At 58.2% G+C, this 27,905-nt stretch overlaps 1 protein-coding gene across 3 annotated transcripts; it reads left to right on the top strand.

The window, feature by feature from the left end:
• Positions 1 to 1,196: 1,196 nt before the first annotated feature.
• Positions 1,197 to 27,612, top strand: PLEKHN1 (pleckstrin homology domain containing N1). Of its 3 annotated transcripts, none has more exons than XR_015278657.1 (15): positions 1,197 to 2,149; positions 3,821 to 3,920; positions 8,776 to 8,922; positions 9,248 to 9,328; positions 10,400 to 10,487; positions 13,045 to 13,169; positions 13,736 to 13,885; positions 15,259 to 15,339; positions 17,965 to 18,034; positions 18,282 to 18,436; positions 19,366 to 19,560; positions 20,753 to 20,980; positions 23,815 to 23,863; positions 25,848 to 26,394; positions 26,558 to 27,612. XR_015278657.1 is itself a non-coding variant. In XM_086860174.1 (15 exons), exons 1-15 carry the CDS (start codon positions 2,070 to 2,072, stop codon positions 26,033 to 26,035), a joined length of 1,950 nt encoding a protein of 649 aa, XP_086716300.1. In that variant the 5' UTR covers positions 1,197 to 2,069; the 3' UTR covers positions 26,036 to 27,612. The 3 variants fall into 3 exon arrangements, 2 of the variants coding, with proteins under 2 accessions (XP_086716300.1, XP_086716301.1); XM_086860174.1 differs by adding an exon at positions 23,084 to 23,296 and having other exon boundaries at positions 25,848 to 27,612; XM_086860175.1 differs by having other exon boundaries at positions 25,848 to 27,612.
• The last annotated feature ends 293 nt before the right edge of the window (positions 27,613 to 27,905 follow it).

Here is a 27,905-nt window from a genome sequence, read left to right as displayed (position 1 = left end):
GGCTGGGGACAGGCCCAGCTGGTGCCATGCTGCTGCCCAGGGAGGGGAATGCTGTGTCCTGCAGGGGCTGAAGGAGCTGCCTGGCACCAGCCCTGGGGCCCGAGGGGGAGCTGGAATGCCTGGCCCGGCTGCAGCCCCTCGTGTTCCCTTTCCTGCTGCTCCTGCTTCTGCTTTGCCTCCTATAAATAACTGCTGGGCTCTGAAAGCCTTCCCGGAGTCCCGGTGCTGCTTCCCTCCGGCCCAGGCTCTCCTGAGGCAGAACTGTGGCTCCAGGAGAGCTCTGAGCCCTCAGGCTGGTGGCAATCCTGTCCTCAGCCTCTGGTGTCCCCTGGCCCTGTGCCCTGGGGTGTCCCACGAGCAAACAGGGCCTGTGACAGCAGCAGCAGCAGCTGTGTCCCTGCTCCGAGCAGGAGCTTTTATTTCCAGCACACTGCAGGAACAGCACGCTTGTGGTCACGGCCTGACCGCGTTAGCCACGGATCCAGGAGGAATGGAGCTTTTCCTGCGTGAAGCACAGCTGGGGATGTTTGCTGCAGTGTCTGAGCCTGGCCAGGAGGTGCTGGGCTGCTGCTTTCCCGTCACAGCCTCATTTCCCAGCTCACTCCAGCGAGCCCTGCCATGAAAATCACAGAATTTCTACCGGAGGGGTGTCCTGGTGCTTCCCTGGGCCAGGAAGGGTTAATGGTTTTTGGACAGAAAGGGGAGGGGGATAAAGGAGCTGCTTTCAAAGGGCAGAGATGGGGAGAAATTTTATGGCACATCCTATTTCAGCTGCTCTCTCCTGGCGAGTGCGGCCTGACCGTGCCATCCCTTTTTGGGGAATATTACTGCGAGGGTAAAACTCAAATGGGAACAGTCCAACACACCCTGTGTGTGTCTGTCAACCCCAGCTTGATCCCAACAGGAAAATCTCCTCTCAGAGTCCTCCTAAAATAACCTGTAGATTTGTCACATCACATCCTTTATGTTATTTCTTATTTATGTTCACTAAATCGGATTTTTTTTTTCAAACCTGCCATCAATTCAGTCGGTTTGACAAGATCTGATTTCCACAGCCCCGTGTTGATTTGTATTAATTATGTTCTCCTCCTCTAATTCTCAAAGTTAATCCAACTCCCTCACAGCTGTTACATCATTTTCCCAGGAATTGCTGGCAACTGGCAACCCCATAATTACCGGGGTGGTATTTTACCCGTGGAAACGCTGATATCCCTCTTAAATTATGCAATTTCTTTGCAAATCTGTGGTCCTGCAAGACTTTACTGCAACAGCAACCCAAGCCCTTTGTGTTCAGCTCTTTCAAACTTTCTGACCTGAATTCTCTCTATTTTTGGATCCAGAGCATTCAAGTTTTGTGTTTACATCTTAGCAGCCACCCAAAAATGAAAAGGCTTTCTCCTTTCCTATGGCTGGGAATCCTTCCTAATTCCTGGTTTATTTGTTTTTTTTCAGCACAGAAATATTGAGTCTGCAGTTACCTTTTGTCACCAACTTCTCCTTTTTATTGTTTGTATTTCCACGCAGCGAGTCACTCGCAGCACGGTCAGAAATCTTCAGTTCCCTTCCTTTTAAAGCATTTCTCCTACAAATATTCTCTTTTTTTTTTTTTTGCTGCTCGTGCCCATCTCCTTTTGCTCTTTGCTTCCTCCATCCATTTCCCACCATTCCTAGATTTGGATTAGCGTTCCCAGTTCGATACTTTTTTTTTCCCGCTGCCCATTTATTTTTGTATTTTTACCCCGGCTGGGAGCGGCCTTTGGAACCCCGGAGATTTTTGTTAATGCTTAAACAGCCAGCAGCGCCTTTATCTCTCTGCAGCCTTATCTGGGCCCGAGCTGCGGCCGAACTCCATCCGGGCCAGCGCTCCGGGATGGGCTCCGCTGCGGCCGCGGCTCGGAGCCGCCGGAGCCTCGGGAGCCGCGGCCGGCTCGGGGTGAATTCCCCGGGAACAGGTACCGGGCTCGCCCCTCCCTGCCCGCGGGGCGGGAGCGAGGGGCAGGCTCGGGCTGTGCCCACACCCACTCGAGTCCCGGCGGGGAGAGAGGAGAGCCGGGAGCGCTCCCGGAGCCATGGGGAACATCGCCTGTGTCCCGCAGGCTCCCGGCGGCTTCAGGAGCTCCTTCCGAAGGAAACCCTCGCTGAAGAAGGAGTGAGTACCCCCGGCCGGCTCTGGGGTGCGGGAGCGGGGCTGGATCCCCTGCGGGATCTCTCCTGGCGGGGATTTCCTAATTCCCGGTGGTTTCGGGGGTGCTGGGCATTTCCAAACCCCGGGATCAGCCGGCCCCGAGTGCCTGGCACGGAATTCTCGGCCCTCGGGAGAAGCGCCAATGAGTTAATTTTTGTTTGGGTAATCAAGCTCCCCCCGGCGGGACGAGGTGCAGAACACCTGATATTCCCAGATTTCACTTGCGAGTGGTTTTATTCAGGGTCGTGGTGCTGCTGGGAGAAAACAACCCTCCCACTCCTCAGGTTTTGGGGAGAACACCCCAAATCCCAGCGCTCTGCTGTAGGATTTGTGTTTGTAAACCCGAAGGAGGAGCAGCAGAAAATATCCGGGATTTGGGGATTTGGGTGCAGGGCTGGCCAGGGCAGGGCTCAGGGAGCACGGCCGTGGGTGGCTGTCCCAAAACAGCTCCAGGGAATTCATCTCCCAGATTTCCCACTGCCCCCAGCAGCACAGCCAGAGCTGGGACAGAGCTCTGGAGGGAGCCGGCTGATTCCTCACGGACCTGCCAGCCCTGCCTGTGCTGGCTTTAGTGACAGGGCTGTGCCAAAAATCCCCAAAACTCGGCCAGGCTGAGGGGTTTCTGCTTAAAAGGAGACCCTAAAGTGTCCCCTTGGTGTCCTGAGCTGCCAGAAATCAGCAGCAAACCTGTGGGAGCCTGAGGAGCTCCAGTGGGGTAAAAGAGGGGGGATCCCTCAGGGAATTTGGGGTAAAAGAGGGGGGATCCCTCAGGGAATTTGGGGTAAAAGAGGGGGGATCCCTTGAGGAGTTTGGGGTAAAAGAGGGGGGATCCCTCAGGGAATTTGGGTAAAAGAGGGGGGATCCCTCAGGGAATTTGGGGTAAAAGAGGGGGGATCCCTTGAGGAGATTGGGGTAAAAGAGGGGGGATCCCTTGAGGAGATTGGGGTAAAAGAGGGGGGATCCCTCAGGGAATTTGGGGTAAAAGAGGGGGGATCCCTCAGGGAATTTGGGGTAAAAGAGGGGGATCCCTCAGGGAATTTGGGGTAAAAGAGGGGGGATCCCTCAGGGAATTTGGGCTCTGGGGGTCTCACATCAGGGCCCTGTGGTGGGGCAGCCAAGCCCCAGAGCTCCTCCTGTCCCACTGACCCCCAGCTCCCCACACTCATGGGGTTATCCTGTTTGTCTGCTGCAATCTGAGGATGTCCCAGCACTTCCCAGTGGCTGCCTGGTACTGGTGTGCACGTGGGGAGAAACTGGGAATGGGAGGAAAGGGACAGGGAGGCCACCAAGGCAGAAACGAACCCTCTGTGAATACCTGCCCGCGGATCTGTGCGGATCCCTCCCCGTTCCAGGGGCTCTGCAGGAGCTGCCAGGGCCCTGCCCTGCTCTGGGGGCACAGATGAGCCAAGCTGCTCATCTGGCTGTAAAAAAGCAGAGAAACCCCAACAAGTGCAGCAAAATCCCATTGCAGTTCTCGCAGGCTTTGTCAGCCCTCGGCCGGGCTGGGATGACTCGAGAGCCCGTGACAAATCGCTTGTTGGTGCTCTGGCTTCCTTATTTCTGGGCAGGATTCACTGTGCCTCAGCCTGGATCTGTTTCCATGTGTGTTTTGGGTTTTTTTTTTCCCCTCTGTAGACAAAATGGCAAGAAAAAGCTGCCCAGCTTTTTTGGGATAGATGGAGGCCAGGAGAGGGACACAACCACGGACAAAATCCTGCAGTATATTCCAGCAAAGGCAAGTTCCAGCAGCTCCAGCCCCCTCCCCGCTGCCCCGGGGCTTTATTCCCACCCACCCCGAGCACAGCCCTTGGGGGGACGCTGCTTTGGGGCTGGGGGTGGCAGCAGCTCCGTCCCAGGGACATCCCAGCAAGGGATGAGCTCTCCCAGCCCTGAGGGGACCTGGCTCAGCCAGGGGTGGTGCTGGGAGCCCAGCAGGGGACAGGGGACAGGGAGATATGGGGACAGGGGGACAGGGGGACATGGGACAGGGTACAGGGGGACAGGGGACAGGGGGATGTGGGGACAGGGGACAGGGGGACAGGTGGAGGTGGGGACAGGGGACAGGGGGACAAGGAGATGGGGAGAGGGGACATGGGGACAGGGGGACAGGGAGACGGGGACAGGGGGATGTGGGGACAGGGGGATGTGAGGACAGGGGGATGTGGGGACAGGGGGACATGGGGACAGTGGGATGTAGGGACCTGGGGACATGGGGACCTGGGGAGAGGGGGACATGGGGATGTGGAGACAGGGGGACATGAGGACAGGGGGACAGGGGGATGTGGGAACAGGGGGACAGGGGACAGGGGGATGTGTGGATGTGGGGACAGGGGGATGTGGGGACATGGGGACAGGGGGACAGGGAGACGGGGACAGGGGGATGTGGGGACAGGGGACAGGGGGATGTGAGGACAGGGGGACATGGGGACAGGGGGATGTAGGGACCTGGGGACATGGGGACCTGGGGAGAGGGGGACATGGGGATGTGGAGACAGGGGGACATGAGGACAGGGGGACAGGGGGATGTGGGAACAGGGGGACAGGGGACAGGGGGATGTGGGGACAGGGGGATGTGGGAACAGGGGGACATGGGGACAGGGGGATGTGGGAACAGGGGGACAGGGGGACAGGGGACAGGGGGATGTGGGAACAGGGGGACAGGGGACAGGGGGATGTGTGGATGTGGGGACAGGGGGATGTGGGGACATGGGGACAGGGGACATGGGGACAGGGGGACAGGGGACATGGGGACAGGGGGATGTGGGGACATGAGGACAGGGGGACCTGGGGACATCTCCCCCACACCTTTTGCTCTCGGTTCTTTTGTTTCTGGGCCGCCTGCGAGGGAAGGGAAAAGCCGAGCGAACTTTGGCAGGTGGGGTGATTCATTCCCACGCCGGAATGAGACGGAGCAGGAGCGGATTAGCGAGGAGCCTGGGAAGGGAATCAGGAAGGGCAGGGCTGCCCCGGGCACGGCCCAGCCTTGTGGCCACATGGCCCCGTTCCCAGCGCTGCTCGGGGGAGCAGAGGGGAGCCAGGAGCCCCCGAGGGTCCCGCTGGGTGGGCCAGAGGTGTGGGTGGAATTTTGGGAGCGTTTGGGCTGCGCTGGGTGTTCATCAATCCCGTGCGTGTGGGCAAGGGGAAACTGAGGCACGGCCTCAGTGCCAGGCAGAGGGAATTCCAGGAAAGGCTCCCCGTGGGAATCGGCTGGATCCAAAGGGACCAGGCAGCAAAAACCAGGTCCCAGACGGATCCTGGCCGGTTCCGTGGGGAGCAGGATGAGCCGTCAGTGTTGGTGGGTCCTGGGGAAGGGAGATGCTTGGCCTGGGAGCTCCCGGGATCTCTCCAGCACCGGAGGAAGGAGCGGGGAGCAGGATTTTGGCCTTCACCCTCGCCTGGGGCAGAGGGGATGCAAACTCCCGGCTCGGCCCAGCTCCCTGTGCGGCCTGGAGGAGCCTGGGCTTTGCCCCTGTCCCCAGCCGCGATTTTGGGGGCAGAGCGCAGGGAGAAGCCTCCCGGGAGCTGCTGGCACGGCCCGGCTGTGAGCGCAGGACGGACACATCCCGCTCCCCGCCCCGTTCCCAGGGCTCCGGGGGGGCTCCGTGCCTTTCTCATGGAACAGCAGCCCCGGGAGCCCCGGGGCAGCGCTGGGCTCCTCCTGCCGCTGATTCAGCGCGGCCGAGCGCTCGCTCAGGAACTCGTTCTACCTGAACGCTGAGAGCGTGTCGGGACAGCCGCTGCCCGGCCGGAGCAGCCCTTCCCAGGGACCGGCAGCGCTGGGATAACGGGAACCGGGATGGGGCTGGAGGAGACTGCACGGCCCGGCCTGCCGAGAATTCCAGCGGCAGGGAAAACCCCGGCCCCTTTAGCTGGAGGGGCAGCAGATTTCAGGGATGCGATCCCGGTTTTCCATGGCCTTGGAGCTGCTCCTGTGCTCAGCCATTACATCCCTCTCCTCAGCCTCGCTGCCACCCCTCCCAAACTCGTTTGGGGAGGGAAGTATTCCATTTATTCCTTGCCACACCAGTGGCTGTGGAAGCTCTCCCATCCCTCTGGAAGCTCTTTCCCGGTGCTGCTGCTGCATTCCCAGATTCTGGGTGCCTTATTCATTCCTGGGAATCGTCCCAGGCAGCAGCAGTGCCCTGGCAGCTGGAGCCTGGCGCTGTTCCTTATCTCCGTGCCCACAATTTTATCACCTCGCCCTGTCCCCGCTCCCAGGTGCTGCTGGTGCCCTTATCCGAGCTGTGTTTTGTCACCAGCTGCTCTTTGCTCTGCATTTGTGGCACAAATACCATTTTCCTGCGCCGAGCTGCCCCAGTGAGACCTTTACTGGGCACCCAGGGTGTTCCCTAAGTTCTGTTCCGTAGCTGGGAATTTGGAGGGAGGATTTCAGCAGGAAAGGGTTAACTCATGTCCTAAAAACAGCAACCCAAATTCAGCGAGGCCCTGGAAGGAGCCCTGTGCTCTGCAGGTGGGAGGGTCCTGACCGCTTTGGGCTCCTGTTCCCGGTTCCTTGGCTCCATTCCCGCTCCATTCCCGGTTCCCCAGTTCCATTCCCGGTTCCCCAGTTCCATTCCAGGTTCCATTCCCAGTTCCATTCCCAGTTCCATTCCCGGCTCCATTCCCGCTCCATTCCCTGTTCCCCAGTTCCATTCCAGGTTCCATTCCCGGTTCCATTCCCAGTTCCATTCCCAGTTCCCCAGTTCCATTCCCAGCTCCATTCCCAGCTCCCCAGCTCCATTCCCAGTTCTCCAGTTCCATTCCCAGTTCCATTCCTGGCTCCATTCCCAGTTCTCCAGTTCCATTCCCAGCTCCATTCCCAGCTCCATTCCCAGCTCCATTCCCGCTCCATTCCCAGTTCCCCAGCCCCATTCCCAGCCCCATTCCCAGCTCCATTCCCAGCTCCATTCCCAGCTCCATTCCCAGCTCCATTCCCGCTCCATTCCCGCTCCATTCCCAGCTCCATTCCCAGCTCCATTCCCAGCTCCATTCCCAGCTCCGTTCCCAGCTCCGTTCCCGCTCCATTCCCGCTCCATTCCCGGTTCCCCTGCTCCATTCCCAGCTCCATTCCCAGCTCCATTCCCGCTCCATTCCCGCTCCATTCCCGCTCCATTCCCGCTCCATTCCCGCTCCATTCCCAGCTCCATTCCCAGCTCCATTCCCGCTCCATTCCCGCTCCATTCCCGCTCCATTCCCGCTCCATTCCCAGTTCCCAGCTCCATTCCCAGTTCCCAGCTCCATTCCCAGCTCCATTCCCAGCTCCATTCCCAGCTCCATTCCCGCTCCATTCCCAGTTCCATTCCCAGTTCCATTCCCAGCTCCATTCCCAGCTCCATTCCCGCTCCATTCCCGCTCCATTCCCGCTCCATTCCCAGTTCCCAGCTCCATTCCCAGTTCCCAGCTCCATTCCCAGCTCCATTCCCAGCTCCATTCCCAGCTCCATTCCCGCTCCATTCCCAGTTCCATTCCCAGTTCCATTCCCAGCTCCATTCCCAGCTCCATTCCCGCTCCATTCCCAGTTCCCCAGTTCCATTCCCGCTCCATTCCCGCTCCATTCCCAGTTCCCAGCTCCATTCCCGGTTCCCCTGCTCCATTCCCAGCTCCCTGCCGTGTCTGGAGCGGGATGACTGACCCCATGCCTGCGGGGTGAGTCACGGAGGGGCCCCGCAGGACGGAGCTGGGTGTCTGTGCCTCTTCCTCATCCTCATCCATCACGGGCACCCGCAGCTGTCCCTGGCACAGCGGGGATGGCACCGGGAGCGGGGACGTGCCGGGGGTGTCAGCGGCCCTGCTGACCCGCAGGGAAGCACCGCGAGCCTCCCCTCGCCCAGCCCTGCCTTGGGAATGCATTCCCGGGGTCTGGAAGTGCCTGGCAAAGCTCAGGTTCCAGGCTCCGCAGGCGGGATCGCTGGATCTTCCCTTCTCCCCAGGACAGCCCCAGCAATCCAAGTGCTCTTCCCGGGAAAAGCGCAGGAAACTTCATTCCCCGGTGTGAGAAGTGAGGGCTGTGGGGCTGTGCTGCACAGAGGAAGAATTCCCGTTGGGAAATCCGGGAAGCCCCCGGCCCCGTGTGCTGCCTCCTCTCCCCAGCCCTGGCTCTCCCGTGCTGCTCCCTGCATTCCTGTAGCTTTCCCAGGCTTTTTGCAGGGACAAAAATCTGCCTTGCAGCCGCTTCTGTGGCTGTGAGGCTCTGCCCCAGAACTGTCCGCACCTGGAAGCCAGAGAAACCCCGAGCAGGGACCCGAGATGGGAACCCAGCTGGAATGAGAGCACAGGAAACCTTTCCCTCAGCCCCGTGGAAGGCACTGGGCGCACTGGGATGGTTTTCTGTGGCGCTGGGACACCCTGAAAGTGAAATGTGCCTCTGCCCCCCTCTTTTCCAGCCCAGAACCCGCAGCTTTAGGGCAGGATCTGCTCCCGGCAGTAACTGAGCCCCGGCCCCACGTTGGCAAGGAGACCCAAAAACAAACAGCCCATCCTGGGCACCTGCCCAGGGCGCCTTTCCGAGGAGTCCCTGCTGGGAAGATGTTCTGGGAATGTCTCTTCCACCAGCTCTCATCTGTTGTTCCCCTCTCGTATCCTTGGTACAGATTATTCAGAAGCAGGAAAACCAGAAGGAAAACTTGGACCAGAGGTTCCCCAGCCTGTTCAAGAAGGGCCGAAGGAAAACGATTGTCAGGAATTTGGGCAAAATGATTTATTACTCCAAGGTCAAGTTTAAGTTCCAGCACTGCCAGGTAAAGCTGAGACGCCTCTTTGGGGTGTTTCTCTGCCCAGGGATGGTGTGACCCGGCAGGGCTGGGAAGGGAGGGATGGTTCTGGGAAATGGGACTCGTGGAGAATTCCCTGGGCACGGCCACACGGTGCCCACCTGCATCGTCCCAATGGGCACCTGGGAAGTGCTTCCAGGAGCACAGATGTGGCCCTTGGAGAAGCTTTCCCATGCAGGGATCAGCCTGGGATGCGGAGGGAGGCTGGGAGGTGTCCTGAGATAACCCCAAAGGTGTCCTGAGATAACCCCAAAGGTGTCCTGAGATAACCCCAAACGTGTCCCTTCTGCAGGAGGTCAACAACTGCTTCCTGGAGCTGTTCCAGTCCTACCTGTACTTCCAGTCCACGGGTCCCAATGGCCTCACCTACCAGGTGGGCATCACCTGGGCGCGCTGGGCTCTGGGCACTGCGGCCACGCTGGGGGCACCGGGCAGACAAACTCCAGGGGATGTCCCCAGGTCCCTTCCTGGGGCTGCTGAACTCCAAAAGGGGGTTTTGTTCCAAAGCCCAGCTCAGGGGCAGCTGGGCCCTGGTGTGGCCCTGTGGGACAGGCAGGAGCAGTGGCCGTGCTCAGGTGCCCTGGAGCCACCTTTGTGCTGAGCCCTTGGCAAACCCAAAATTCCCCTGGCCCTGGGGCCAAGGGGGAGTTCTCCAGCTGCAGGATGGGCTTTTCCAGCATTCATTATTCTGTGGGAAAGGGTGGGAAGAGAAACCTGAGCCTCGGGGAGCTCTGCTGGCAAACCACTCATGAATCTTTTAAGCCGGTGGTGCTGGGGAGTTACAAATAATGAATGAGCTGTTCTGCACCTCAGCCAAAGAGCCACAGCTGTAAAACAACAGCCCCTGAATGTTCTCTTCCTCCACACCAGTGAGGAACTAAAACCAAGCGTGTTTGGGAGATGATTGTAGAATTAGCTCCTCTTAGAAATGATTAATTAGCCTTTAGGGGTCTTGAGGTTGATGTAAAACATCAGTAAAACCTCTCCAGTCACCCCCAAGGCAGCCTTCAACTGAAAATTCCCATGTCAGGAGACAAACAACATCCCAAACTCTCCTGACTCCTTTAGAAGCAGCTCCTGAGTTTATTAATTGTGGAGGAATTAACAAGGAATTAATGTGCCCCAAGGCATTAGAGCCATTAGCATCTTCTGTGGAGGTTGTTTAGGGAGCCCAGAAGAGGGAGGACAAAGTTGTCCCCTGTTCCTGGCCTTTGCCAGAGTGGGAATCTGAACATCCAGAGTCTGGGAACTGGACAGCTCAATCTTCCTCTAGGGCCAATCCCATTTTCTGGCTTTCTCCTGTTGAACCACCATTATTTTACCGAGGTTTCTGTTAAAATGGAAAGAAAAAGCCCCAAACCGCATGGAATATAAAGCCATTCCTCAGCGTGGCAGAGGGTTGCTGCGGGATGGAGCCCAAAATGACCCTGCTCTCCTTCCCCAGGGGCTGCTGCCTCTGAAGGAGCTGGAGGTGCGGGAGCTGGGGGCTGGGCAGAGCCCCGGGCAGCAGGAGCACGCTTTCCACATCTCAGGTGGGTGTGAGAGCTTTGGGAGCGGGACTGGCATGTGGCTGCCCCTGAGGCTGCAGGGGGATAACTCTGCCTTTCTTCTGGAAACGTCTTTCCCTGCTCCGGGATGCCCAGGGCTGGGGAAGGATGGGCCTGGGGACATGTGGGGACACTGGGGACAGTTCCCACCTCTGCTGGGTCACTGGGAGCAGGGAATGGAGGAGAATTCCTTCTCCCACCTCTGCTGGGTCACTGGGAGCAGGGAATGGAGGAGAATTCCTTCTCCCACCTCTGCTGGGTCATTGTGAGCAGGGAATGGAGGAGAATTCCTTCTCCCACCTCTGCCGGGTCACTGGGAGCAGGGAATGGAGGAGAATTCCTTCTCCCACCTCTGCCGGGTCACTGGGAGCAGGGAATGGAGGAGAATTCCTTCTCCCACCTCTGCCAGGTCATTGTGAGCAGGGAATGGAGGAGAATTCCTTCTCCCACCTCTGCCAGGTCACTGGGAGCAGGGAATGGAGAATTCCTTCTCCCACCTCTGCCGGGTCACTGGGAGCAGGGAATGGAGGAGAATTCCTTCTCCCACCTGTCCTGAGGGCAGGGAGTGACCCTGAGGGCCCTGCTCAGGTTCCTGGGATGGGCAGCAGTGCCCAGGGATGAACTGCCTCTCTCCCTGGCGCCGCTCTGGAGCGAACCAGGGATATTGGGGATTGCTGGGACATGTTGGAACAGTTTTATTTCCCTGCTCAGAAGGGAAGGAATCAAGGCACAGAGGGGCCAGGAGCCCTTCCCGTGTCCCCACACAGGGTCAGGGTGGAAAAGCCTCATCCCATGACTCTGAGGCACCCCAGAGCCGCTGGCTTGTGAAATGCTGTGGGAACAGCAGTTCCCCATTGCTGCACGGCCAGGGCTGGCTCAGCTCCCTGGAAATTGCTGCAGGATCCTGGAAATGCGGGGAAGGAAGGATGCAGAGCCCTCCTGGCACGGGGACAAGGGCTGGCTGTCACCTGCAGCCCCCCAGGCGAGGGTGCTGAGGGATTTGGGGAGCACCTGGGCACCCTTTGGTGGCTCCCCTCGGAGGGGTTTGGGTGGGAACAAGCTGCTCCTGGCCTGGAAGGGGCTCTCCTGCCTGCAGCGCTCCTCTGGGAGCGGTCCCCAGGAAAGAGGAAGGAGCCCGAGGGCCAGCTGGGGCACTGGGACGTGTCCCTGGGGCCCGGGGCCATGGCAGGGGCTGAATTCACAGCTCAGACTTCCCGCAGCAGCTCCTGCCCCAGCCCCAGGCGTGTCCTGGGAGTTTCTTTCCTCATTTTCTCTTCCTTCTGGGCCCTGTTTAGATGTGGCACTGGGTGATGCCCTCGGGGTGAGGGTCATGCCCTGTGATTCCTGCTGCCTTCCATTTGCATTTGTAATTCTTGTGAGGTCCTGGATGGCCAGGGGATGCCCAGAGAGCAGCACCAGCTCTCCTGGCTGCCCCACCATCCCTGAATCCTCCTTGTGAGGACAGGGAAACCGAGGGAAGAGCAAACGGGAGAACTGCAGAGTCACAGACATGTGGATGCCCAGAAACTGCTCGACACCAAATTGCTGTCCTGGGTTTGGAGTCGCTCAGGGAGTCTCTGCCCCAGCTCAGCTTTGTTTACCGAGCGTTTCCTGCAGGACAGACGCGCTTCAAAGGCTGAGTGAAAGGTTGTTTATAAATAATGCAGGAATTAGGGCACTAAAGATACCTCAGGAGGGCAAAGTCCTGCGTTTATCCAGCCTTATCCGGGCACTTGCAAGTCCCACAGAGGCAGATCCTCCTGGGCCTGCAGCAAGCGGTGTTTAACACAGGCTGAGTGGTAAATTATTAATGCCAACATGCACTCTGCAGCCTGCCAGGAGGGGTTATTGCAGAGGGTGTGGGAGGCTGTGCTCCTGCCCTGGGATGAGTGAGAGCTGGAAACACTAAAATCAACAAGCTGCAGGGCTGTCCCACCCTCCCAGGGGATGTCTGGAGTCATCCTCAGCTTGGCTGGCACAGGTGGTGTTCAGTGAGGCAATAAACAAACAAACAGTGTCAGGAAGCTGCTGGTGCTCTCCCTGTGCAGAGCCAAGGTGAGGCTGGGAGATAAGGCAGGGATTTCTGCTGAGGGAGCAGCGCCTTGGGACGGTCCCTGCCCCAGAGAGGCTGCCCACAAACTGCTGGGGGCTTCAAAAGCTGAAATCCAGCTGTGGGCATCAGGCTTGGCTTTTGTGCCGTCCTTGGGATTTGTTCTTAGCCCGGTTTGGGGTTAAAAAGCGTCTGGTGGTCAGGGCTTGGTGCACCTGAGAAGGGGCTGGAGCAGCCTTGCTCTTGTCTTGATGTGACAAGAGGGTGGCAGGAAGGGCTGGCAGTGGTGGCAGCAGGACAGGGGTGTCCCCAGGAGCCCTTGGTGAGGTGGGCAGAGTGTGGAGGCTCTGCCATGGCTGGAGGGTGGCAGGAAGGGCTGGCAGTGGTGGCAGCAGGACAGGGGTGTCCCCTCACTCCGTGGGAGGGCTGTGCAGTGCCAGCTGTGCCGGCTGGATGCTGCAATCCCTGCTCACTGCCTCCCCCCTGCCCCAGGACCTCTGCTGAACCCCCTGGTCGTGTTCTGCTCGTCGGAGGCCGAGCTGAAGCAGTGGCTCTACCACCTGGAGAAGCAGATCCAGCTCTGTGGAGGGGACCTGGCCTTGCCCCTGCTGTCCCAGGTGGGTGTCCCATGGCTGTGTCCCACTGCCGGCTCCCAGCTGGGATGGATTCCCTTGGGGGGGCTTTCCTGGGGAAAAAGGGGGCAAAAAGAGCTTGCAAGGGGGGTCTGAGAGTGCTGGCAGGGGAGGGGTGTGCTGGAAGGAAGAGCTGCCGCCCACGGGTGCCACCAGCAGCAGCACAACCTCCGTGGGTCGGAGCTCGGCTCTGGCTCAGAGAAGCTCTCACGCTTTTGGGTGCTTGTGCAACCAGCCAGAGCTTGCAAAACATCAGGAGGAGGAGGAGGAGGAGGCTGAAGGCTGGAAACAGGCCTAGATTGAGGAGATTGTCTCTCCCAGGCTCTGAGGGTGTTCTAATTCCCTCCCCACAACAGAATATCCCCCTTGGAAAGGCATTTCCAGGCAATGCTGGCTGTGGGGAGTAGTTATCCATTCCCAGCTGGAAAACTGCCCCCTGCCCAGATTTATTTATTCTTTCCTGCTCCTGCCACACCAAAAAAGTGTCCCCAGGTGGGCCAGGCCCTGCTGCAGGCAGGGGAGTGCCCGTGCTCAGGGTGTGCTGTCCCTAGAGCGGCTGGACGCCGAGCACCGGTGACAAGGAGGAGCTGCGCTGGTCCATGCAGAACCTGCCCGTGCAGGAATGGAGAGGAACCCAGCGGGAATCCCTGGGAGAAATCCTCTGTGTCTCCAAGGTGAAGCTCCAGCACCTGCCCTTCCAGGTAGGACACGGCTCTGGGGAGGGATGGAGGGAGGGATGGATGGATGATGGATGGATGATGGATGGATGGATGATGGATGGATGGATGGATGATGGATGGATGGATGATGGATGGATGGATGGATGGATGATGGATGGATGGATGATGGATGGATGGATGGATGATGGATGGATGATGGATGGATGGATGATGGATGGATGGATGGATGGATGATGGATGGATGGATGATGGATGGATGATGGATGGATGATGGATGGATGATGGATGGATGGATGATGGATGGATGGATGGATGGATGATGGATGGATGGATGGATGGATGGATGATGGATGGATGGATGGATGATGGATGGATGGATGGATGATGGATGGATGATGGATGATGGATGATGGATGATGGATGATGGATGGATGGATGGGTGAGGGATGGATGATGGATGAATGATGGATGGATGATGGATGGATGGATGGATGGATGATGGATGGATGATGGATGGATGGATGGGTGAGGGATGGATGGGTGATGGATGGATGGATGATGGATGGATGGATGATGGATGGATGGATGGATGATGGATGGATGGATGGATGGATGGATGGATGGGTCCATGGATGGATGGATGGATGATGGATGGATGGATGGATGATGGATGGATGATGGATGGATGATGGATGGATGGATGGATGATGGATGGATGATGGATGATGGATGGATGATGGATGGATGATGGATGGATGATGGATGATGGATGGATGATGGATGAACGATGGATGGATGGACGATGGATGGATGGATGGGTCCATGGATGGATGGAGGGATGGGTCCATGGATGGAATCACTGGTGCAGCCTCCCTGCTGCCACCAATCCAGCAGCTCCCAAGGGGTGTTTTACCCACATGGAAAGGGAAAAAGATCTCGTGCTGCTCCTGTGGGCTGGCAGTGGGGCTTGGGGACAGCAGAAGGACAGTGCTGGCAGCTGGAGCTGGCAGGGATGTGCAGAGGAGCAGCCTGGCTCTCCCCAAACCCCTCTCCCAGCACAGGGAAGCAGCTCAGATGTTCCCAAACCCCTCTCCCAGCACAGGGAAGCAGCTCAGATGTTCCCAAACCCCTCTCCCAGCACGGGGAAGCAGCTCAGATGTTCCCAAACCCCTCTCCCAGCACGGGGAAGCAGCTCAGATGTTCCCAAACCCCTCTCCCAGCATGGGGAAGCAGCTCAGATGTTCCCAAACCCCTCTCCCAGCACAGGGAAGCATCTAAGCTGTTCCCAGAGCCCTTGCCCCAGGCCGCTGTCAGAAGGACAAAGCCAAGGGCTCTCCAGCTCTGAGCTCTGGCTGTTCCCAGGGGTCCAACCCTTTCCCTGTCTGCTTCCCAAGGAGCAGCACGACCGGCTGCTGGTGCTCTACCCCTCCACGCTGGTGATCGTGTCCGAGGAGCCCGATGGCCTCTGTTTCAAGGTGAGTTCCTCTCGGAGCATCCTGCCGCTGTCTCGCCCCCACCTGCGCTCCCTGTGCTCCTGGTGCTCCCTCCCGTGCCAGCTGGCAGGGAGCAGGCGCAGGGATGGTGCAAGATCCCTTCCCATGAGAAACACCTGCCCTCCTCCAGCAGCCCAGGGGGAAGGAGCTGCCTGCCAAGGAGTCTCTGGGAGGAGGAGGAGGAGGAGGGAGGCTGTGCTGGCAGGGAGCCCAGCCCTCCTGCTCCAGACAGGAGCTGGCACGGCCCCAGAGTGCCCCTGAGGGGGCTCTGCCTGCCAGGCTCGGTGCCACAGGACCACTTTGGAGCTGGGAGCAGCCTGGCAGCGCAGCTGATGCTGTGGGGAAGGGCACAGGCAGCGAGGGGAGGGCAGGGAGGGGAGGCTGCTGCTGCTGCAGCGCTGGCAGCGTTCTCCCTCTGCGGGAGCAGAAGGGCAGCAGGGACAGGGAGCATCCCAAGGGATGCCAGAGCAGCTTCTGTGCTGTGTCTGCCTGTGGGAGCACTGCTGGAGCCTCAGCACGGGCAGGCGGTGCCACCGAGCGCTCAGAATGGCCCTGAAGGGGAGCAGTGACAGCCCCGGTGGCACTTGGGGACACAGCTCAGCGGGAGCACGGCTGTGCTGGTGCGTGGCTGGGCTCGGTGACACTCGAGGGCCTCTCCACCCTTCCCTTCTGTGCTCCTGGGATCTGGGGCATCATCTGACGGCTCCTTGAGAGCCCTGCGCTCTCTGCTCCTGCTGCGCTGGAACAAATGTGCCAGAAGGAGCAGTGACCTGGCTGTGACCCCGGAGCTGCTGCTCTGCTGCATCCCTGAGTCACCGAGCCGGGGCCAAACAGCCCTGCAGGGCTGGAGGGCTGTGAAATCCACCGTGAAGCCAGCGGGGCCCTGCTCCGCGTCCTGCAGAGCTCCCATTGTTCTCCCTGCCAGGAGCATCTCCCGGGAGGCTCCTTCCCGTGGGCAGGGCCGTGACCAGGCGGAGCTCTCCCCATCCCAGAGCAGCTCTGGAAGGCGTTTTCCAGCAGCTGGGACACGCCTCGGGCACAGCCCGCTTTCGGGAATGTGCTGTTTGTAGCTCCTGGGAACGGGGCACCACGCAAAGGGGCCTGGGCCCGGCTCTCCCATGAGCTCATCTCTTTTGAAACCCTAAACCTGCCCCGTGCCGCGTTCCCTTCCCAGGCCGTGTTCCGTTCCCACGGTGCCGCTCTCCCGGGGCTGATTCAGCAGCCTGGGACAGGGAACCTGCTTTTCCACCGGCGTGTCCGGGCACGGGAGCTCCTGCGGCGCTTCCCTTCCCGCAGCTGGGGGAACAGCCCGGCCCTGGTGCGCTGCAGCCCCGCAGGAGCCGCCCCTGCCTGCGCCGCAGGGAAATGGGGCTCGCCCCCATCCTCCGGTGGGAAAAGACCCCGGGCGAGGTGGAAAGCAGCGAGGGGGAGCGGCTGGGGAGGCTGCAGTTAGCTGTGGGATGTTCGGTGAAGGTTCCCGAGGTGGGACTTTTATCCAGAGGGTGTCTCAGGGATTGCTGGGGAGGGGAGGATGGAGCTCCACCCCGACACAGTCCTCCCGGGGGCAGGAATCCGCTGGGGAGTGCGGGATGCAGGAATCCCCTGGGGAGTGCAGGAGGGTGCAGGAATCCCGCTGGGAAGTGCAGGAATCCCGCTGGGAAGTGCAGGAATCCCGCTGGGATGTGCAGGAGGATGCAGGAGTCCTGCTGGGATGTGCAGGAATCCCACTGGGAAGTGCGGGATGCAGGAATCCTGCTGGGATGTGCGGGATGCAGGAATCCCGCTGGGATGTGCAGGATGATGCAGGAATCCTGCTGGGATGTGCAGGATGATGCAGGAATCCCGCTGGGATGTGCAGGATGATGCAGGAGTCCCGCTGGGATGTGCAGGATGATGCAGGAGTCTCGCTGGGATGTGCAGGATGATGCAGGAGTCTCGCTGGGATGTGCAGGATGATGCAGGAATCCCACTGGGATGTGCAGGAGGATGCAGGAATCCTGCTGGGATGTGCAGGATGATGCAGGAATCTCACTGGGATGTGCAGGATGATGCAGGAATCCTGCTGGGATGTGCAGGAGGATGCAGGAGTCTCGCTGGGATGTGCAGGATGATGCAGGAGTCTCGCTGGGATGTGCAGGAGTCCCGCTGGGATGTGCAGGATGATGCAGGAACCCCGCTGGGATGTGCAGGAGGATGCAGGAACCCCGCTGGGATGTGCAGGATGATGCAGGAGTCTCGCTGGGATGTGCAGGATGATGCAGGAATCCCGCTGGGATGTGCAGGATGATGCAGGAGTCCTGCTGGGATGTGCAGGAATCCTGCTGGGATGTGCAGGATGATGCAGGAATCTCGCTGGGATGTGCAGGATGATGCAGGAGTCTCGCTGGGATGTGCAGGATGATGCAGGAACCCCGCTGGGATGTGCAGGATGATGCAGGAATCTCACTGGGATGTGCCTGATGATGCAGGAACCCCGCTGGGATTGCTCCCGTGGGAGCCGAGTTTGGCTGCCTGGGTGCCCGCAGGGGCTGCCCCAGAGCTGTGCCCCATGGCACGGACAGGAGCTCTGCTGGCTCCGTGATCCCAATCCTGCCCCTCTCTCCACAGGGAGAGCTCCCACTCAACGCCATCCAGGTGCTGTTCGAGGAGAACGACAAAAGCTCCTTTTTGATCGAAGGTGGGTGCCTGGAACGGGCACGGAGGGCCTGGCACAGCCTCGGCCGTGCTGCCCCGCTTGGGAATTTGGGATCCTCCGTGTCCTGCCTGGCAGGAGAGCCTGGGGGCCACGGCAGCACCGAGGGCAGGGCATTCCCTACACCAACACCTCCCCATCCCATGGAGCTGGGGCGGGGTGGAGCAGCAGGGTTCCCGAGGGTTCCCGAGGGATCCAGCCCGGGATCGGCAGCGCGGGGATGTTTTTCCAGGCCGGCTGATAAACTCCATCCGGGTGACCTGTCCCAGCTACCAGGACTACCAGGAGTGGCTCTACTGCCTGAAAACCGCGCAGTTCCGAAACGCAGACTCCTCCCTCTCGGGCTCCGAGAGCTTCTCGGGGCCGAAGCCGCCGCAGGCCGGGCAGGTGAGGATGCCGGAGCACCCCGTGTCCCGCGTGTGACACCCCGGTGGCACTCAGCTCGGAGCTGTCAGCAGGCTGCTGATCCCTGGAAATGATTGAAAGCGCTGCAGGACTTTGGAGAGGCAGAAATGACGTTGAATTCCCTGGAAAGCAGAGGCTGGGCACGGCCTGGGGCAGGTTTGGGTGGCGAGGCACTGGCACAAGGACAGCGGTGCCTTCTGCACTCAGTGATCCCTGTGGGTCCCTTCCAAGCTGGAATATTCTGTGATTCCTGCAAGGAACGGGTGACACCTCTGCCAGCTGGGACAGGGCTGCTGCCTGGCGCCCTTTTCCTGCTGGGCACTGCCTCATTCCCCTCACTCACCCCAAAACCAGCACATCCCACACCCCAGCACGGCCACCGGGCCACTGCTGGCCCTGGGGACACGGCCCAGACAGCAGGGACACGAGGATCCCCCATGGATGTCCCAGGGATGCCCCCACGGATGTCCCAGGGATGTCCCCATGGATGTCCCAGGGATGTCCCCATGGATGTCCCAAGGATGTCCCCACAGATGTCCCAAGGATGTCCCCACAGATGTCCCCATGGATGTCCCCAAGGATGTTTCCAGGGGTGTTCCTAGGGATGTCCCCACAGCTGTCCCAAGGATGTCCCCAAGGATGTCCCCAAGGATGTCCCAGGGATGTCCCAGGGATGTCCCAGGGATGTCCCCACAGATGTCCCAAGGATGTCCCCAAGGATGTCCCAGGGATGTCCCAGGGATGTCCCCACAGATGTCCCAGGGATGTCCTATGGATGTCCCCGCGGATATCCCCATGGATGTCCCCAAGGATGTCCAAGGGATGTGCCATGGATGTCCCCAGGGATGTCCCCACAGATGTCCCAGGGATGTGCCATGGATGTCCCCACAGATGTCCTTGTCCCCCCGCAGTTCCCCAGCAGTGGCAGAGGGTCCCTCAGCTCGGATGGCCGGACGAACTCCTGGGCGTCGGGAGGGAGAGTGACCACGCTGACACAGCTGTCCCAGGCCAGCGGCTCCCTGCCCGACGGCCACTCCCTCCTGCTGGGCACCGAGGGCCGGCTGCTGGAGGAGCCGCTGTCCCCTGGCTACTCCCAGCCCCTCCATGTGAGTGAACCCCAGAGAGCTGTGGGGATCCCCCTGGGACGGGGCCGGACGCTGCCCTTGGTGTTTGCTGTGGGCTTGGGGCAAATCCCTGCCTGGAGCCTGGAGGCTCAGCTTGGTCAGGGAAAGACTGACCCAGGATCAGAGATCCCAGTGCCATCCCAGTGCCATCCCAGTGCCATCCCAGTGCCATCCCAGTGCCATCCCAGTGCTATCCCAGTCCCATCCCATCCCAGTGCCATCCCAGTGCCATCCCAGTGCCATCCCAGTGCCATCCCATCCCAGTCCCATCCCAGTCCCATCCCAGTCCCATCCCAGTCCCATCCCAGTCCCATCCCAGTCCCATCCCAGTGCTATCCCAGTCCCATCCCATCCCAGTCCCATCCCAGTGCTATCCCAGTCCCATCCCATCCCAGTCCCATCCCAGTCCCATCCCAGTGCTATCCCAGTCCCAGTGCCATCCCAGTGCCATCCCAGTGCCATCCCAGTGACATCCCAGTCCCATCCCAATCCCATCCCATCCCAGTGCCATCCCAGTGCCATCCCAGTCCCATCCCATCCCATCCCAGTGCCATCCCAGTGCCACCCCAATGCCATCCCAGTGCCATCCCAGTGCCATCCCAGTGCCACCCCAATGCCATCCCAGTCCCAGTCCCATTCCCAGTCCCATTACAGTCCCTTCCCATTCCCAGTCCCATTCCCAGTCCCATCCCTGTACTGGTGCTGTTGGGGATTACAAAAGGACAGACAGGAGGTTCAGAGGCTGGGAAATGCCAAAACCAAAGCTGCAGGGGGGTGGAGGAGATGGCCAGGCAGGGTTTTTGCTCTGACCCTGGGCAGGAATCGCACGTCCAGGGCTGTCAGAGCGTGTGGGGCAGGGTCCAGGGAGGGCCTGGGGCGATTCCCGAGCCCGGAGTGATGGCCATGTGCACTCCCAGCCCGAGGAGAGCCAGCTCCAGGGTCTGTCCTCTCATTCCCGAGCCCGGAGTGATGGCCATGTGCACTCCCAGCCCGAGGAGAGCCAGCTCCAGGGTCTGTCCTCTCATTCCCGAGCCCGGAGTGATGGCCATGTGCCCTCCCAGCCCGAGGAGAGCCAGCTCCAGGGTCTGTCCTCTCATTCCCGAGCCCGGAGTGATGGCCATGTGCACTCCCAGCCCGAGGAGAGCCAGCTCCAGGGTCTGTCCTCTCATTCCAGAGCCTGGCACAGCCCAGCTGGCCCAGCTCAGCGCTGCCCACGCAGGAGCTGCGCAGGGGGAACAGCTCCAGGAAGTCCAAGGGCAAGAGCAGCGGGCAGCAGCTGCCCAGCCAGGAGCCAGCCAGGAGCCTCTGCAGCCTCGTGTCCCAAATCCCCGCGGCAGAAATGCAGTCCCCGGTGTACCAGGAGCCCTACTCGGCACACGGCTCCCAGCTGGAGCTGGGCAGGGTACGGGATGGGATGGGATGGGATGGGTGAGGGATGGGGATGAATGCAGGATGGGGCTGGCTGTGGGATGGGGCTGGGTGTGGGATGGGGCTGGCTGTGGGATGGGGCTGGGTGTGGGATGGGTCTGGGTGTGGGATGGGGCTGGGTATGGGATCAGGATGGATAAAGGATGGGGCTGGGTATGGGATGGGGCTGGGTGTGGGATGGGGTTGGATGTGGGATGGGGCTGGGTGTGGGATGGGGCTGGGTGTGGGATCAGGGTGGATAAAGGATGGGGATGAATGCAGAATGGGGCTGGATGTGGGATGGGGCTGGGTATGGGATGGGGATGAATGTGGGATGGGTCTGGGTGTGGGATGGGGCTGGGTGTGGGATCAGGGTGGATAAAGGATGGGGATGAATGCAGGATGGGGATGAATGCAGAATGGGGCTGGCTGTGGGATGGGGCTGGATGTGGGATCAGGATGGATAAAGGATGGGGCTGGGTGTGGGATGGGGATGAATGTGGGATAGGGATGAATGTGGGATGGGGCTGGGTGTGGGATGGGGCTGGGTATGGGATGGGGATGAATGTGGGATGGGGCTGGGTGTGGGATGGGGCTGGGTGTGGGATGGGGCTGGGTGTGGGATGGGGCTGGCTGTGGGATGGGTCTGGGTGTGGGATGGGGCTGGGTATGGGATCAGGATGGATAAAGGATGGGGCTGGGTGTGGGATGGGGCTGGGTATGGGATCAGGATGGATAAAGGATGGGGCTGGGTATGGGATGGGGATGAATGTGGGATGGGGCTGGGTGTGGGATGGGTCTGGATGTGGGATGGGGCTGGGTGTGGGATGGGGCTGGGTATGGGATGGGGATGAATGTGGGATGGGTCTGGGTGTGGGATGGGGTTGGGTGTGGGATCAGGATGGATAAAGGATCAGGATGAATGAAGGATGGGGCTGGATCCTGCTGCCTGGGAAGAGCCAGGTTCAGCTTTCCGTGCCGGTGCTGCTGGCAGGGACAGGGGCCTGGCAGGTGCTTGGAGCAGGTGTGAAAGCATTTCCATGGCAAAGGGGCTGGCAGGGGAGGCTGCAGTGGCACATGGAGCAAGGCCTGGGATGTGGGCCCCAGTTCCTGAGGCAATCCATCAGCAGGAAGTTCTTGCCTCATGGGACACAGCCTCCTCTTCCAAGGGTTTTCCAGCATGTCTCCACCAGTTTTTTAGTGATGCCACTTTCCCAACCCCTCGGTGACTGTTCCTTAAGGAATTCCCCTCCTTGGCCCAGCCGGGAGTTGTCTCCACCATCCCACACGGATGAGCAGCATTTGGGGCTTTATAACCTTGCTCCAGCCCCTCCTGGGGATGAGCTGCCAGTGCCCTGTCCCCGTTTCCATCCTGCCCTGGGTGGGAATTCATCCCTCAGCAGCTCCCAGCTCCCTGGAGCAGCCGCTGCTCCCCCTTTGCACCGATGCCTACAGCCCCAGTTCCCCAGTGCTCCCAGTGGGGCCGGCTCCAGCCTCCTGCAGGAGCTCCCAGCTGGCCCTGACTCAGCTCCCGGGCTCCCGGCTCAGCCCTGGGGCTGCTTCTTTCCCTGCCATCTCAGGAGGGATGGGGAAACTCCGGAGCAGCGTTTCGGGGCGGGGCAGAGGGGAGCAGGTTTCCCGTGTCTGCTCACAGCCAGCCCGGGAGGAGGCAGAAACCCCCAGACAAAGGCAGAGACGTGAGCCAGGCTCCCGAAACTGGAAATGAGTCAGAGCCAGAGCCCACTTTGGCCAGCCCCAAAAACTCCCGGCTGCGATAAGGCAGCGCCCTTAAAGGCCGCATTTCCAGCCGTGGGGATCCAACGGGGATCCAGCCCCCTTCCCTCGAGCCCTCCTGGCCCTTCCCGTCCTTCTGCATCCCTTGAGTGGCTTTCCGCACTTGTGGCCAGCCCCGGCACGCCTGGATCCCTGGGGATGCCGCACGGCCTCTCCCGCCGCCTGAGCCCTGCCGGCTTTTTGGGGAGGGGGCGGAATCCGCAGCCCGGTGCTTCCAGCCGGGCTGGATTCCAGCAGGGCTGGATTCCGGCCGGGCAGGGACCGTGCCCGGCCGGGATCCAGCCCGGGGCTGCTTCCATTGCAGCTCCTGCGGTGCCGCGGGCAGCCGGGAGCGGCCCCGGGGAGCGCCGGGCCCGGCCCCGGGCAGCAGCGGCAGCAGCAGCAGCGACAGCAGCAGCAGCTGTCCCCGCAGCGGTGGCACTGCCAGCCCCGGCCAGCGCCCACGGCCACCGCCGACAGCAGCCCGGGCACCCCCCGGCACCTGCGGGCACCTGCCCAGGGCTCCCACCTGGGGGAGGTGAGGCTGGAGATTCCCTGCGGGGTGCAGGGGACACTCGGGGTGCAGGGGACACTCGGGGGGTGCAGGGGACACTCGGGGGGTGCAGGAGGACAGAGAGAGTACAGGGGACACTCGGGGTGCAGGGGACACTCAGGGGGTGCAGGGGACACTCGGGGGGTGCAGGGGACACTCGGGGGGTGCAGGGGACACTCGGGGTGCAGGGGACACTCGGGGGGTGCAGGGGACACTCGGGGTGCAGGGGACACTCGGGGGGTGCAGGGGACACTCGGGGTGCAGGGGACACTCGGGGGTGCAGGGGGACAGAGAGAGTACAGGGGACACTCGGGGGGTACAGGGGACACTCAGGGGGTACAGGGGACACGTGGGGGTGCAGGGGACAGAGCTGGGGTCCCAGCTGGCCTGGGGTGGTCCCTGCAGGGCTCTGGGCCCTCTGCTCAGTGCCAGGGACAGTCCCCGGGTGGCCCAGCGGTGGCCCAGCGGTGGCACAGCCACACCAGGTGTCCCTCTCTCCCCAGGTGCGCTCCCTGCCCGAGGCACAGCCGGGCCCTTCCCTGTGGCCCCCAGGTGAGGCTGCCCCGGCACCGGGCACAGCCGGGCCCTCGGGTGTGTCACTGTCCTGTGTCACCTGTGTCACCTGTGTCACCTGTGTCACCGTCCTGTGTCACCTGTGTCACCTGTGTCGCTGTCCTGTGTCACTGTCCTGTGTCAGCTGTGTCACCTGTGTCACTGTCCTGTGTCACCTGTGCTACCTGTGTCACTGTCCTGTGTCACCTGTGTCACCTGTGTCACCTGTGTCACCTGTGCTACCTGTGTCACTGTCCTGTGTCACCTGTGTTACCTGTGTCACCGTCCTGTGTCACTGTCCTGTGTCACCTGTGTCACCATCCTGTGTCGCTGTCCTGTGTGTGTGTCACTGTCCTGTGTCACTGTCCTGTGTCACCTGTGTCACCTGTGTCACTGTCCTGTGTGTGTGTCACTGTCCTGTGTCACCTGTGTCACTGTCCTGTGTCATCTGTCATCTGTGTCACCTGTGTCACTGTCCTGTGTCACTGTCCTGTGTGTGTGTTATTGTCCTGTGTCACCTGTGTGTGTCACCTGTGTTGCTGTCCTGTGTGTGTGTCACTGTCCTGTGTCACCTGTGTCACTGTCCTGTGTTACCTGTGTGTGTCACCTGTGTCACTGTCCTGTGTGTGTGTCACTGTCCTGTGTCACTGTCCTGTGTGTGACCTGTGTCACTGTCCTGTGTCACTAATATAATATAATATAATATAATATAATATAATATAATATAATATAATATAATATAATATAATATAATATAATATAATATAATATAATATAAATTGAATTATAATATTATAGATTATATAATATTAATAATTTTAATATATTACTAAGTTTTACAATTATTTATATTATATAGTATATTATTCTATATTCTATATTATAATTATTTATTATTATAATATTTAATTATTATTTAAATATATTATTTATATATCAGATATAATGATATATATTATACATTATATATGTTAATATGCAATTATATTATACATAATTTAATATATAATTATATATACCTTATCTATATACACATTTATATCTATTTTTATATATATTATATAATATATAATATGAAATATGCAATATATAATATATATGGTTGTGCATAATTTAATATATTATTATATCTATACACATTATATATATACACATTTATATATATTTAAATATGTATTATATATAAATATATATATTATATAATATATTTATATATACATATATATGTATATATACTATAATATAATAAATGAGATGAAATATATTTAATATATATTAAATATATATAGATATAAATATAAATATCTATTTATATATATAGATATATATAATTTAATATATAATTTAATTTTACATATATACACATACACATACACACATGTGTACATATTACATGTACACATATATAATTAGATATTACATATACATATATATAGTTACATATTACATATACACATGTATAATTACATATTACATATACACATTATAATTAGATATTACATATACATATGGATAATTACACATTACATACACATATCTAATTAGATATTCCATATCCACATATCTAATTGGATATTCCATATACACATATCTAATTAGATATTCCATATCCACATATCTAAATTAGATATTCCATATATCTAATTGGATATTCCATATACACATATCTAAATTAGATATTCCATATATCTAATTGGATATTCCATATACACATATGTAATTAGCTATTCCATATATCTAATTGGATATTCCATATACACATATCTAAATTGGATATTCTATATATCTAATTGGATATTCCATATACACATATCTAAATTAGCCATTCCATATATCTAATTGGATATTCCATATACATGTATGTAATTAGATATTCCATATATCTAACTGGATATTCCATATACACATATGTAATTAGCCATTCCATATATCTAACTGGATATTCCATATCCACACATGTATCCCGCTCCCCATCTCGGTGCAGGTGGCAGCTCTGGTCCCCAGGAGCTGGCCGATGTCCCCTGTCCCTGCCAGGACAGCCCGTCCCAGCACGACTACGCCGAGCTGCAGAGCTTCCAGAGCGACTTCAGCTACGACAACCTGTGGGAGGCTGAGGAGAGGGAGCCGTGCTCGCGCTGCTCCCCGTGTGCCCAGCACATCTACCACGTCTAGGGCTGCTCCAGCCGGGGAAAAGCTCCGGCCTCTTCCCTCCCTGGGCTTCCCTCCGGGATCAGGGGCCCAGGGATGTGATGGGAACAGCCCTGAGCTCTGCTCCCCACGGCCTGGCAGCTCCAGGGCTCCAATTCCTGCCCCAAATCTGGGATGAAGGGAAGGGAAGAGCCCTGAGCTCTGCTCCCTGTGTCCTGGCAGCTCCAGGGCTCCAATTCCTGCCCCAAATCTGGGATTTGAGGAAGGGAAGAGCCCTGAGCTCTGCTCCCTGTGTCCTGGCACCTCCAGGGCTCCAATTCCTGCCCCAAATCTGGGATTTGAGGAAGGGAAGAGCCCTGAGCTCTGCTCCCTGTGTCCTGGCAGCTCCAGGGCTCCAATTCCTGCCCCAAATCTGGGATTTGAGGAAGGGAAGAGCCCTGAGCTCTGCTCCCTGTGTCCTGGCAGCTCCAGGGCTCCAATTCCTGCCCCAAATCTGGGATTTGAGGAAGGGAAGAGCCCTGAGCTCTGCTCCCTGTGTCCTGGCAGCTCCAGGGCTCCAATTCCTGCCCTAAATCCGAGGGTGGGGGCAGAGCACAGCAGCCCCAGGCTCTGTGGGGCTGCAGGAGCAGGAGGGGGCTCAGGGAGAACAGCTTTGCCCCCTGAAAATCGAGGAGCAGAAAGGGTCAGGCTCCCTCAGGTGAAAGGGACTCGGTGTCCAGAGGGAGCAGCCACTCAAAAACCAAAAAGGAGCCTGGATTAGTTGGGTTCTTCTCCCCAGAGCCTGCAGCTGGTCCCTCTGAGGATCCCCTGGGAGCAGCCAAAGCTTCCCCCGGTGAGCTCTGGAGGCTCAGGGCATTCCCCACCCTGGCACACACCCTGGCAGCTCCCAGGATTGTCCTCCTGCACCATCAGAGGCAGCAGAAAGGGGATGGAGGGGGAAAAACCCCGACCAGATCCGAGCACAGTGGGATTTCCCTTCCACTTTATGCCAGCAAAATCCCTTCCTGCCGGTGCCACCAAACCCGGTGCCAGTAAAAATGCCGGGTGATGTGTGCTCCCTGAGGTCCTCCCTGCAGAGGAAACCCCAAATTCCCCTCAGGGGATCCCTCCCAGCCCATCTGGGCTCACCCCAAACGCTGCCTGTGGAAATCCCCTGCAGGAGAAACCCCGGGATGGGCAAAGCCCCGCAGTCACAGCAGTGCCAGGGGAGCTGGCATGTCCCTGATGTCCCTCTGGGCCCCTCCAGAGCCAGGACAGGACACAAACAAGGGACAGAATCTCAGGGTTATGGTTTTCCAGCCTCTTAGGCCAGATCCTTTAGAAGGTCAGCAGCAAATCCCAATGTTTTCACCTGAGGCTCTAAATTCTTAACCTTTGTTCCCTGCAGAGGCTGCAAATCAAGCACAGCAACAAAACCTCTGCTTTGGTTCTTCCTCTGGTGCAACCACAACAATTTGTACTTGAATATCTCTGGTTGTATTTTCTTTTTCTTTTTTTTTTTTTTTTAGGAGGTATCCAACAAAGTTTACATGTAAAGTCTGAGTGGGTTCTGTGTATTTAAATGTAAATGTGGCTGAGTTGAAGAGTTATTTAATTTTCTAGCTGTGGCTGGTGTTCAGTTCTCTAAAAGGGGCACGCTCAGGGCTGTGTGGGCTCGGGTCTTGGAGCTGTTCTTGTTTTCTCTCAGGTTTGCTCTGTTTTGGGGAGAGGATTTGTAGCTGTTAACCCCCCAAAGATCTATTTATTCTGAACAAAACCGTGCTAGGGGACATCTCAAATGCCCTGGGAGGTCCCCATGCCCCTGAGTGAGCACTCTGAGGGTCACCATCATATTTGAATGCACTTACAACAGTAATGATCAAAGGGGAAGTTCCCTTTTCTCTTGATATTAAAG

This window comes from Cyanistes caeruleus, chromosome 22 (genome assembly GCF_971803275.1).
Source record: "Cyanistes caeruleus chromosome 22, bCyaCae1.hap1.1, whole genome shotgun sequence".
NCBI classification, from domain to species: Eukaryota; Metazoa; Chordata; class Aves; order Passeriformes; family Paridae; genus Cyanistes; species Cyanistes caeruleus.
The sequence above is the reverse complement of the archived record's forward strand: the minus strand, read 5'-3'. Positions and strand labels throughout refer to the sequence as shown.